The 13019-nt window shown below is 45.4% G+C and overlaps 1 protein-coding gene across 1 annotated transcript in view; it reads left to right on the plus strand.

Moving 5' to 3' along the window:
• LOC128350960 (WD repeat- and FYVE domain-containing protein 4-like) overlaps positions 1-13019 on the plus strand; it is a 286030-nt gene that overhangs the window by 248622 nt on the left and 24389 nt on the right. The window contains exons 42-43 of the mRNA XM_053309906.1: positions 7413-7504; positions 8909-9121. Of these exons, the coding sequence (XP_053165881.1) occupies positions 7413-7504; positions 8909-9121 (305 nt within the window). The remainder of the gene's footprint in view (positions 1-7412; positions 7505-8908; positions 9122-13019) is intronic.

The raw sequence follows: 13019 nt of genomic DNA on the forward strand, positions 1-13019 counted from the left end.
CAGTATTAAAAATGTTCATTTCAACATTTCTAACACATGTCATTGATAGTATGGGGGTTGGGGACACTCTGCCTCTCATTGGTTTCATCTTCTTTTCATGCCTAGTTGCAATCAAAATGTGACAGTTTTTTATTTTATTTTATTTTATTAGCTATACTGAGTGACTGTTATCTACATGTTAAGGCACTTCACACAAACAGTGTGACGTGCCAAAACATGGTTTGCGGGGAGAGTGGGCTTCCCGGCAGACGAGCAGAGAGCCCTCCGTGGGCAGCTGGATCGGTTGGGGAGTCATGGACCGTCATGGAATCAGTTGGGGTGGTAGGATTTGGGGGCCTCCTGTCCCCCAGAAGCCCCAGAATTGTTACCGTCCAGGCCTGATTTATATACTAAATATGCTCATTAGCTACCGGTAGTATACAAAATTAGGTCTGGCTCATAGTGTCACCAAGTGACCAAGTTCTTTTATATGGTGACCATGTAGGATCTGGGCGCATGGAAGAAAGGAGATCAAAACAATCCTCAAAGATTCAATGGGCTTTATTGAGTATAAAAGAGTAACAACATAATCTAGCAAAAAGCAGAATACTCTATCAATATTACTAACAGTATTTTAAACAGAACATCCTAGCCACAACCAGTGTTCCTAACTACCATATGTGTGTGTATTAAATCTTCCTAGAGCCTAATACAATTCAGATACAGATGGAAAGAGGAGGGGGAAGGAAGGCTGAGGGCTGGCATGGTTTGGGGGAGATCAGAAATTAGTAGGGGAGAGGGGAAGGGATCAGGAGAAGGAGGGGAAAGGATGGGGGGCCCCAAGGCTTGTAATGGAGCAGCATATTACCCGGATCAGAGAGACTTGAGAGCGGTGAATCTCTTCAGCTTGAAGGAGCGAAGCGCTTGGCTGGAGACAGGAGTTGTTGCCGTTGCTCAGATCACGGCTGAGAGTCAGAGCACCATGGCTGGGGAAGTCTTGACTTCTCACTGCGCAGTAGAAGTCACAGACAGCTCCTGTCCATGGACAGAGTTCCTGCTTTGCCCTGCGGCTTAGCAGCAAACTCTGGGATCCTTGTTGAGCAGCTCTAGGCAAAAGATTGCCCGTAGGCACAAGACTGCTAAACTCTCTGTCCAGTAGCCTGCTTCTTTATAGTGTAATTTTTCTTTGATCTCTCTCTCTCTCATAGAATCTATTCAAATCTCATCTTTTCCTGGGTCCTCAAAAGGTGACAACTTGTTGCTACCTTCTGGACAATGTCTTTTAATTATTCAGGATATTGGCCAGTCCAGAGAGATCTCAATCCCATCTTCTGTAAACTGTGCGCTTAGGAAGGAAGGGGGGAACATTGCCCAAAGCAAATCTGCATCTCAGAGCTACAAATTGCATCTTCCCCCAATTGCCAGTTTGACCCCAAAAGGTGTTAAAAGTCAGGAGTTAGTGAGAGAATTAGTTCTATTTGTGTGAGACAGCAATTACATTATTTCTTATGTGAGATGAGTTCAATACATTTGGCTAGGGCAGAAGCATCCTGTCAGTGAGGTCTTTGTATGCATCTAACTATGTTGAATCTCTATAGAGAGCAATTGAGTTAATCGTTGGCAAGGATTAGTATGGATTTCTTGCAACAGGAGAGGGGAGACCAGCCCCTGGCAGACTTTTCCACAGACATTATCGTGGTAGTGAGTCACATTTCAGCATTTGGATATAGTATTCAGCATTCAGGCCTGGCTTTTGTATTCCTTTGAGCAGCCATTTCACAAGCTATTTGTTTTCAACATGAATCTAAGGCTGTGTTCTCACAATCACAAGGATGCTGGTTAAAAGTTAATCGGGATCAGCCAGCCCCACAGAGCTGATTGTGAGAACACAGAATTCTTCTTCATGTTCTCTGTGCATCACACATGGGATTTGCGCCTGTTCAGAGCCACCATCCGGAAACTTCCTGAGCTTTACCTGATAAGGAAAAAAGAGTGGGGGAAACCAGCTCCCCCAATCAGCAAATGTACCTCACTCGTTCAGTCTTTCTTCGACCACCACAGCTACTGCACCTCTGGTTGTCTTCTCCAGCTTTGTCTGTGAAAACCAAGAAAGCGTATTATTGCTTATTTCCAAAATTTGTTTTGTTCGGTTTTTTCTCTGTCTTGCTGTACCCTCATTTACTCTTCTATCTCATTTTGCACTTTGGTTTTTATCGGGAAACCACTCCCTGCTTCTCCCTTTTGGGCCTCTTATGGCCACAAAGACTATATTCAAAAATTGTTCTTCTTGCTCCTCCAGGCTGCCCTCCTCTGATGGCCGTTCCTTATGCCTGACCTGCTTGGGGGAGTCTCACCAAACTGATCTCTGTTCGATCTGTAACTAGGCAAGCCTGTCACAACAGGGCAAGCCTGTCACAACAGAGGTGCCTCCCTTTGGGAGAGGGCTCTCCTAACGAGCTCCTCAAAATTGGAGACTTTAGTGCTGCATTTACAAAAATCACAAGCTCTCCCCTGTACAGGAGATATGCTACTCAAGCAGACCATGCAAGCTGCTCCCGATGTTTCTTCTGGGCCGCCGATACCGTTGCTGCCCTCGGTAACTTCTTCCCTCACCCACATGGTTCCTCCACTACAAGAACCATCAGCTGTGTCATCTCTTCACCCTCTGCCTTCAGGCCCAACAGTATAGGCCCACTGTCCCTACCACCGGCCTTTCACTCCCAGGCCCAAGCCTGCAACCAAGCAGCTACAACCAAGGTGACCAGCTACAACCAAGGTGACCAATAAACATAGGAAGGGGACGGAAGACACAGGAATTCGAATTCGACAGGAATGCTGCTGAAAGTACCCAAGAAGGCTGGATTAATTGCTTCAGCTGCCACAACACAGATGCCAGGCTTGGTATCGACAGAAACCACGTTGGTAGTGAAGAAAAAGAAGAAGAAAAAGCTGCCCTTACCAGTTTCCTCTGTACTGGGGAACTACAGAGGGAGGGAGCACAGAAGAAGGAGGAGCAACCAAGGGGCAAGAAAAAGAAAAAAACAAAGCACTTACTGCTCATACAGCCCTCAACTCCAGTCCCTCTGGAATTGGAGTGAATAGTAGTAGTGGAGTAGTAGAGGAGTCCGCCCAATCACACAATAGACATTGCATGTTACATGCCCCAGTAGATAGAGAGGCTTTCACATTGTAACATCACTGATGCTTTTGGTAGGGGTTCTTCAGCTTGTGATTAGCCTGTGGTCTGGTATTACAGGGCTTGGAGGTCTATCTCCTCCGATGCCTGGGTTTTGGCCATCATAAAGAATTGATATAAAATAGAATTCGATGCTCTGCATCCCTTTCCAGGTATCCGCACCACACCTCCATCCTCTCACCTGATGACAGAAGTAGACTCTCTCCTTCGAAAGGGAGCTATACAGTAGGTTCAAGGGAACAAAAAAAAGGGGTTCTACTCAAAATACTTCACTGTCCCCAAACAGGATGGAGGATTGAGGCCAATTCTCGATTTGAGGGGTGTAAACCTCTTTGTAACCTACAAGAGGTTTATAGTGACTATCCCGGCCATTTTACGTTTGCTGTTCCTGGGCGCATGATTTGCATCCATAGACCTGCGGGATGCTTATTTTCATGTTTCTATTGTGCCGCACCACCACAAATACCTAAGATTTCGTGTAGGTTCCCAGTCATATCAATACAACGTTCTTCCCTTTGGGCTGGCCCTGCGCGTGTTTAAAAAATGCATGGCGGTGGCGGCGGCCCACCTGCGATTGTGAGGCATCACGGTTACCCCCTATATAGACAACTGGCTGCTCGTATCATTCACATGGATGCAACTTGTAAGAGATGTGCAGCTCACTCAACGTCTTTTGTTCCGTCTGGGCCTGCAAGTGAACCAGGAAAAGTCAAAGCTAACACCAGTTCAAAACATACAGTTCCTAGGTGTCGTTTTGGACTCAAACTCTTAACTAGTGACTCTACCTCAAGAGAGGTTTCAATTGATACAGTTCACTGCTTGCACCTTCTGCACACATCGGAGGCACCGGATGAGATTTGTACAATGTTTAGTAGGCCTGATGGCATCGTTACCCCAGGCCAGTCTTCGCCTACAGAAATTGGAGGCATGGTTTCTATACATATTCCGCCCCCAAGTACATTCTCAGCACAGGCTGCTGATAGTCCCACGAAGAGTGCAAAAAGTGGTAGTCTGGTGGAGAGTTCAATCCACCCTAACCCAAGGGACTCCCTTTCAATGGAAATCACCCACCCTCACGATCACCACAGATGCGTCAAATATTGGGTGGGGCGCACACTTCAGAGACCTGCTGGTCGCAGGGAATTGGACCTGGGAAGAACAGTCGCACCACATCAAATTATCTCAAACTGATGGCCATGTTCCGGGCCCTCAAGACCTTTCATTTGTACATAGCAGGGTCTCCAGTCCTTCTCCTCACAGACAATATGACTGCCAGGTCGTATCTAAACAGGCAGCACGGCTCGGCATTGCATTCCCTTCTCAGCCTGGCAATGCGCCTCTGCTTTTGGTGCCTGGACTGGAGAATACGGCCAGTCGCAATCCACATCCAGGGAAAAGTCAACACTCTAGCAGACGCTCTAAGCCACCAGAATGCCCTATCTCACGAGTGGTGTTTATATCACAGTATCCTGCTCAAGATCCTCCACCTATGGGGAACTCTGTACATGTCTGTGTTTGCCTCGATTCAGAATGCACAATGTACAAGATTTTGCAGCAGGGCGGGGATGGATCGAAAATCAGAAGGAGATGCCTTCCTACAACATTGGGGCGGCCGACTACTTACATGTTTCCCCCGCTTTCCACTTCTCCCTAGAGTCCGCCAGAAAATTGTCAAGGACAGGGCCAAGTGCATCCTGATAGCCCTGTGGTGGCCCAGGCAACCCTGGTTCACCATGCTTCTCCATTTGTCACAGGGCATTTACCCACGCCTTCCACCAGAGCTGTATCTCCTGACGGGAGGGAGGGAGGCGTCTTCACCTGGATATGGAGTCTTTCACTTTATGGCTTGGTGGATAGAGACCCAGCCGCACTTTATTTAGTGACCCAGTACAAACAGTGTTATCAGCAGTGAAGAAACCATCCACGCTGAGATCTTACGCAGCAAAATGGGCCCGTTTTTCTGCATTTATATGGGGAAAGGGATCAGTGCCTTCAGAGGCCTCATTACAACTAGTTTTTGAATATATGTTGCACTTAAAGGATAGTGGGTTGGCCATTTCTTCTTTGAAGTTTAACTTGGCCGCCACTGCAGACAAGCATTCAATGTCTTATTAGTAAATTATGTTTACTCATAAACTGGTTAAAAAGTTCTTTAAGGGTTCTCTACTTGTTTCCCCCTGGTCCCAAATACTCTCCTTGGAATTTACTGGTGGTATTGAAACAGTTGATGAAACCTCCCTTTGAGCCTATGGCTACATGTAACCTTAAATTGTTATTTGTAAACGTAGTGTTTTTGGTTGCAATCACCTCAGTAAGTGAGGTGAGTAAGTGAGATGAGAGCATTACGCTCTGATGAACCGCATTTAGTTTTTCATAAGGATAGGGTCGTGTTGAGACCAGATGCCTCTTTCCTGCCTAAGTTCAAGTTCCATTTATCACAAGAAATGTCTTTGCCTACCTTTTCCCCCACTCCTGTCACTAAGAAGGAGCATGCATCTGGACGTAATGAGGGCCCTCACCTTCTATGTGGACCGCACATGATTGTTTCACAGGTCCCCTTCTCATTTTGTTTCATATTCAGAGCCTTCTAGAGGCTTGCCAGTGTTGTCCCAGCGTATTGCCACTTGGGTCAGTGAGGCTATCTCTTCGGCATACCAGCTGGCCTCAGACCTTTGCCTACCCCAATTAGGGTAGGCACATTCCACATGTGTGATGGCTTTCCAAAGGGGTGTATCAATGATTGAAATTTGTAAGACCACAGCATGGTCCTGGCCAATGACGTTTGTCAGGCATTATTCCTTGGATGTCCATTCTTGCTCTTGTGCTTTGTTTGATTCATCTGTATTGCATGCTGCTGTTCATGAGAAATAAAATTGTGTTACTGACAGTTTTTCTGTGTGCCTACAATTTGTTCTTGAGCTGCACCCACCATCCAGTCATGTTAGCTTGCTATTTTCCCATGTGTGATGCACAGAGACCATGAAGAAGAAAGGCAGGTTACTCACCTGTAGCTGTAGTTCTTCGAGTGGTCTTCTGTGCATTCACACAACCCACCCTTCCTCCCCGCAGTCGCATTCGTGTCATTTAGGTTTAGGTCTCTGGACTGAAGGAATGAGGTACATTTGCTGATAGGGGGAGCTGGTTTTCCTGCTCTTTTTTCCTTATAAGGTAGAGTTTTGGAAGTTTCTGGATGGTGGCTCTGCGCAGGCACAAATCCCATGTGCACAGAAGACCACTCGAAGAACTACAGTTACAGGTGAGTAACCTGCCTTTTTAAGGCAATCCTGGTTAAGCCCCTCTGCTTAACTGGCATTTAACTAGGATAGCTAACTGGGATCTAGGCTGGTTAAGTGCTGGTTAACCAGCACAGTTTGACCACAATTGCTCTGAAATTCTGCAATCTTGCAATCAGCTCCATAGGGCTTGCTGATCCTTTTTAACCACCATGATTAAGGCTGCTCATGTGAATAGCTTTAATGTCTTCAGGGTCTGAGTAACACAGCCTGAATTGAACCAGGATAGAACCTGTCTTTAGAAGTTGTGCCTATAATATTTAGGGGAGAAGTAAGATGGCTTCAGAGCTTAAAGTACAGCTCTGAACAGAGGCCTAGCCCCCTTGATCCAGAATAATGACCCTTTGTGGACTGCCTCTCCCCTGCCAATAAACAAATAGGCTGAAGGCAACAAAAATTGAATTTCAGGACAGAGTTTTATAGTAATTGAGCTTTTTCTAAGTAAGTCATTTTCATGACCATTACTGGGGCAGGGAGGGCAGGCAGTGGGAGAGGAGGCAGGGTTGAACCTACCTTCCCCTCAGATGATCATTGGATTGCCATTCAGCATGCTACTCGTGCACCCACAGGTCTCTGGAGACTGGGAAAATGAGTCCCGGCCTCCAGGAATCCCAAGATGCACCAGGCACTCTAGGTACCCAGCTCTGTACTCATTCACATAACCCCAGACCTGGGGTAAAGGGCACACTCACACCTTTTAACCCAGGTTAAAAAAACTCAGGCTACCAGGGGAGGCAGCACCAGGATTAGCCTCGACACAAACAGCCCTACCAGGTAGGCCTGCCCAAGCCTGGGTAGGGCTCCTCGTGTGAATAGCCTTAATGTCTTCAGGAGCTGAGTTGAGGGGAGGAGCAAAAACTCCCTTCTCAAAATGGGATTGTGAATGCCATTCACAAATGGCACTCAAGATTCAGTAACTGCTATTTTCCTTTTGTCCCTTTCAGGAAGCTTGCAGGATGGGACTTTGCTGGGTGATGTGCAGTTGCCACCCTGGGCAGAAGGAAATCCCCATAGATTTATTAACTTGCACAGACAGGTCAGTATGAGAAGGCACAAAACCTTTACACTGGGAATGCTAGAGACATACCTAAAACAGTACCATAGGTCTGAGTTGAGCTGAGCATCCTCTAGATTTGCCTTTTGGCCTGAAAATAAGAATTTGAGTGACCCCTGAAAAAAAATTTTTTTGGTCCCTTTGCTATTGTTCACAACCACATCCTCACCCTTTGCTGCCACTTGGGCTATTTTTTTCTTCTTCATTCCTCCTCAAGATACCAGCCAATCAGGGATCACTACTGGATGTGATTATTCATTCAGCTAATCAGAACTGATTATTTGCTAATATAAATAATGCAGCTCCATTTAGAGTGAGGGCAATCCTTCTGATATGGGTGATCCAAAACATTTTTACAGCCCTTTCACAATGATCTCTGAAACATCTCCAAAAGTAAAAGATGATCTTTTGATGCAGAGTAAAATCAGTTCAGTCCTACTCTACGGGGTTATTCTCACAATTAACAAAAATCGGGCTAGGAGAGATTTTGTTAATCGTAAGGAGGAGAGCGAGTGCTCTACTAACCCCAGTTTTTAAAATCATATGTCACCTGTGGTTGCAAGCAGCCACATGGCTGGCAGACTCAAGGAGGAGAGGAGGATCACCATAATGCACCATGCACTTGCGCAGTGCATTACTGGAGCTCCGGTGGGGGGGCGGGGATGTGCGGTGATATGTCCAAGCACCCCGGCCCTCAGAGCTACCGGCAGCAGCCAGTGCTTGTGTGGGCAGGTGATCTGCCTGCCAAGGGATGTCAGATCAATCGTCTGTGGGGAGGTAAGAGCTTTTGGGCTTCCTCCCTGCAAATCAGGTAGCCGTTTCTCACTGCTCATGAGAAAGGGCTCAATATGATTTTTAGAGAAGAGACTTTCCAGAGCAGAGGGGGCATAATTGTATACACACACAGCATTTCCATCACCTATCAACATTGTCATGAATAGTAGATTTATTTTTACATTTTATATCCCACTCTTGCTCCAAGGAGCCCAGAGCGGTGTACTTAAATTTCTCTTTCACAACAAGTGAAGTAGACTAGGCTGAGAGAAGTGACTGGCCCAGAGTCACCCAGCTAGTATCATGGCTGAATGGGGATTTGAACTCGGGTCTCCCCGGTCCTAGTCCAGCACTCTAACCACTACACCATGCTGGCTCTCTAGGAGCTCTTATTATCATGTCGATTTGGGACCTCTAAAATCCAGCACAGAAGATTATTCCCTGCCCTTTCATATTCCCTTGAGGACCAGAGTAGCTTGCATACCTGGATGGACCACTCTGTGGCAGTGCAGGTGTGAGGAATCCTTATAGGGCAGTCCATAAGGACAAAGGGTAAAATGGCATTTCTTATAATGATATAACTCTGAATGAACTTTGGCTGTTGGATTTCAGGCACTGGAAAGCAATTATGTCAGCGCCCATCTCCATCAGTGGATAGATCTGATCTTTGGCTACAAGCAAAATGGTCCAGCTGCAGTGAAGGCTGTGAACATCTTTCACCCCTATTTCTATGGTGATCAAGTGCACCTGGACAACATCAGTGACCCACTCATCAAAAATACTATCCTAGGATTTGTCAGCAACTTTGGACAAATTCCAAAGCAGGTAGAGTGCAGATGGGATTGGGGAGTTGAGCAGCACTGAATGTTTGGAATCATCAAGAGCTGAAAAGGCAGCCTACCTTGAATCCAGAGTGGGACGCAGATTGGGTACTATAAAATAGCATGTACCCAAGAAATAGCATGTACCCAGGAAAATAGCATATATTTTCAGAACAGTGCTTGGCCTCCTAAGCAGTGCTGGGATAAAGGGCAGCAAGGAACAGATTGTAATCTCACAGCCTTTTGATCCAAATCCTCTCTTTGGGTGGAAGGTGTAGGATGACCCTCAAACCCTCAGCCACAACTGTGGGGGAGCAGATTGTTGCCATCCAGCTCCAGCTGTTCTTCTCCAGTCTCCCTCTATGACCATACAAAACTCCTTCCTCCACAGCTTTCCCCCTTCTTCTCTGTTTTTTTGCTATGGACTTGTAAGTAGAGTTTTTCTCATGAGCGGGACCTGAGGAGGCTTCAGTCCTAGTCAAGGGAATCTTAAAGGCCATGGTGGCAAGTATCTCTTGCTACTTCCCCATAAAGCAGTGCAAATAAAACAGCAAATTCTTTGGGGAACAAGGAGAAATGGGGCAGGGGGAGCCATCTGGCAACACCCCCATTTCAGGATGCTGCTTCCTTCATGACTTCCATCTCATCTCAGCCCTCTGCTTTCTTTCTCTTCTTCTCACCTTGGTCATATATCCCACTCTTGCATGCAGAGCCTTGACAAGATGGGAGTGAACTCCAGGAACCCCCACAGATTGTGTTTTAATTTGTACAAATTGCCAAGCCCCACACACACACCCCTTCTGAGTTGTACAAGCAGCTCAAACCAGCTTAACTGAGTAAGTTTGTAATAAGGTTTGCTTAATTGAGAAGTATGTATTGTAATCATTATCAAACCCCTCACACACACCTTTGGAAACAGTTATTATGTAGTATAAACGCAGCTTTATCTCACTGCTAAACTCAGTCACTGGCATTTCTATCAGTCAAGCCCATTTGGTTTTGCTTTGTTTCAGTGCCAGTGGCCCTGTTCTCCTATGCTGGGAGGAGAACAAGGAGCATGACCTTGCTAATTCTCCTGGATGTCTGAGTGGCTTTCAGTACCACCAATCATAGTATCCTAGACAGGCCAGATTGGGGGCAGTGTGTTTCAGTGCCACTCCTTCGGGGGGGGGGGGCGAATTCCAGATTGTAGTGCTGGTAGAGTGCTGCTTGACCCTCTGGCTTTTATGCTACAGGATCCTCAAGCTATTTAACTTTTACATGAAACTGCTGAGTGTGGTAATCAGGAGACTTGGAGTGAATTCCTGTTAGTACCCCAAGCTCTGTTTCTCCTCTCCATCTAATTCAGATGAAGCAGTGCAAATGCTGAATCAGTGTCTGAACAAGGCCAGGACAAGGCCCTAAATCAAAACTGATAAGATGCTGCTGGTGGGTGTTCTTCTGGGCAGTGATATGATGTTCAACCTGTTCTGAACACCAACTGCAACCATTCCTGGAGAGAGAGAGAGAGAGGTTTTATGTGCTGTGGTGACCTTCAGTTTAGACTACAGGATACATTGTATTCAGGGCTGTCTTTGAAGATTTCTCTGTAACTTCAGTTAGTTCTAAATGCAGATGTTGGGCATTTGCATTTAAATGCAAATTTAAAAAGTAACCTGTCATTTGGCCCAAGCACTCTTAATTGGAAGTAATTACCACAGCAACCTTGGGAAAGCAGGATCTGCAGAAGAAACTGATTTTGGAAAGGCATTGAAAAGCCAATGCAATTGATTTGGGAATAGGAGATTGCTGCATAGATCTCATAAAGTGCCATGCAGGGGTGGGAAAGAAAGTGGGCTGCATGACAGAAGGGAGATAATGCAAAGCTGACTGGTTCTGGAATGGATGCACAAGGGTTCTCCCAGAGAATATTGATTGTTCTGACAGGATGTTTCCTTCTGCTTCCAGATTTGGGCCTGGCCCATGTTAAGGAGAGCTCTCTTATACTGAGATTTGAAAAGTCCTGATATAAGTGGGGACATTTATATACCACCCAGAGACATAAGTTTTGGGCGGTATATAAATGTGCCAAATAAATAAATACAATTCTGGGAGTGGGCAGGGAAAGAAAATGCAAGGCCAAAGTTGAATCTAAACAATGCAGAAACTGTGGAGATGATTTAAAAAAACCTGGATGCCATGTTGAGCTGAGAGCCAGCGTGGTGTAGTGGTTAGAGTGCTGGACTAGGACAGGGGAGACCCAAGTTCAAATCCCCATTCAGCCATAATACTAGCTGGGTGACTCTGGGCCAGCCACTTCTCTCTCAGCCTAGCCTACTTCACAGGGTTGTTGTGAAAGAGAAACTTAAGTATGCAATGCCTCTGGGCTCCTTGGAGGAAGAGCAGGATATAAATGTAATAGTAATAATAATTAATAAATTAACTTCTTTATTTTTCTTTTCCAAACCTTTCCCCTCACACAGTGCCATCTAGTGGCCCTGAACTATATACAACTACAGGTGGACCTTGTTGTCTGTGGCCTGGGCACATGCGGTTTTGCATATCCACAGTTGGACCATGTGCACCAACAATGTATACATGCTTCAAAGAGGGGTTATATTCATTAGCATACATGCTTCAAAGAAGGGTTAAAAACCACATATCCGCAGTTCTTAGGTGACCGGAAATAACCTCCAAGGTCATTCCCAGCTACCATTTTGATGAAAGGAGCCGTTTTATGGCTAGTTTGTTAAATAAATAGATAAATATCCCCGTGATTTTTTGCAGTAAATCACAGAAATTGGGGATGGGGGGCATTGTTGGACAGCTAGAGATACACAGAGCACAGTATGGCACTTTGTTTATATGCCCTTTTCAGCCTTTTAAACCCATTTTTTGCCCTCCAGGAATCTAACCCCCAAATTCAATGTCAAGACTCAATGTCTTGTTATCCACAGTTCCATTATCCGTTTCAGCTGAGAATGGAACCCCCGCAGATAATGAGGTATTACTACAGAAACTATATTAATCGGGAAGCCTCATGCTCTGGGAGACATAGATTTATCCATGAAGTGACTGTAACCACATCAGAGCCATTATGCAGCCTGAGGGTTACCCATAAATCAGCTTTGCTATTTGATAAACAAGTGGCAGCCATGATGAAATCAAGTATCTGCTAAAAGTTTCCTCCTGGAAGATAAGGACATGGCTGCTATTGTCCATGCATTGTAACCTCTAGGATTGACTACTGTAAACCGCTCTATATGGGGCTGTTCTTGAAAACAGTTTGGAAGTTGCAGCTGGTACAGAATTTTCCAACTAAATTCAGGGTGCTGATATAAAAGTAAAGCCCTGCATAGGCAGGAAATTGCATATCTCAGAGACTGCCTTTTCCTACATGAGTCCTCTCGCCTATCCTCAAATATTACTACTTGGGAGTGGTCGTGAGGCTTTGGAACAGCCTCCCAGAAGACATTTGTCACTGTTCTTCCTTGCTGGTCTTTCAAAAGATAAGTTGGGTCCATCTATTTGTGTAATTGGTGCAAAATATGCTGTTTAATTTGTACTGCTGTATAGCAGTTCTGCTCTTAGAAGATTGGACACTTGCATTATCATTTAAATGGGATATTTAATTATTGCTTTAATGCTTCATTGACTGCAATAGTTCTGTGGACCTTTTTGGTTGTTATAAGCGGCTTTGAATGAAGGGGAAACAGAGCACAGTATTCTGAATGCATACAAATATATACGTTCTGAACATCAGATGATTTCATGCAGTATTATTCAAATGAGATAACATCCAAGGTTAAATTCTTTTTATTGTCTAACATGCAAAAAGATGCTCAGATGCTGTTTCCTCTGAGTTTTTTGTGAGTCCATTCAGATTGATTAAACCTAGGGACGAAGCCACCATTGAGCCAACA

The sequence above is a fragment of the Hemicordylus capensis genome, chromosome 3 (genome assembly GCF_027244095.1).
Source record: "Hemicordylus capensis ecotype Gifberg chromosome 3, rHemCap1.1.pri, whole genome shotgun sequence".
Taxonomy (NCBI): Eukaryota; Metazoa; Chordata; class Lepidosauria; order Squamata; family Cordylidae; genus Hemicordylus; species Hemicordylus capensis.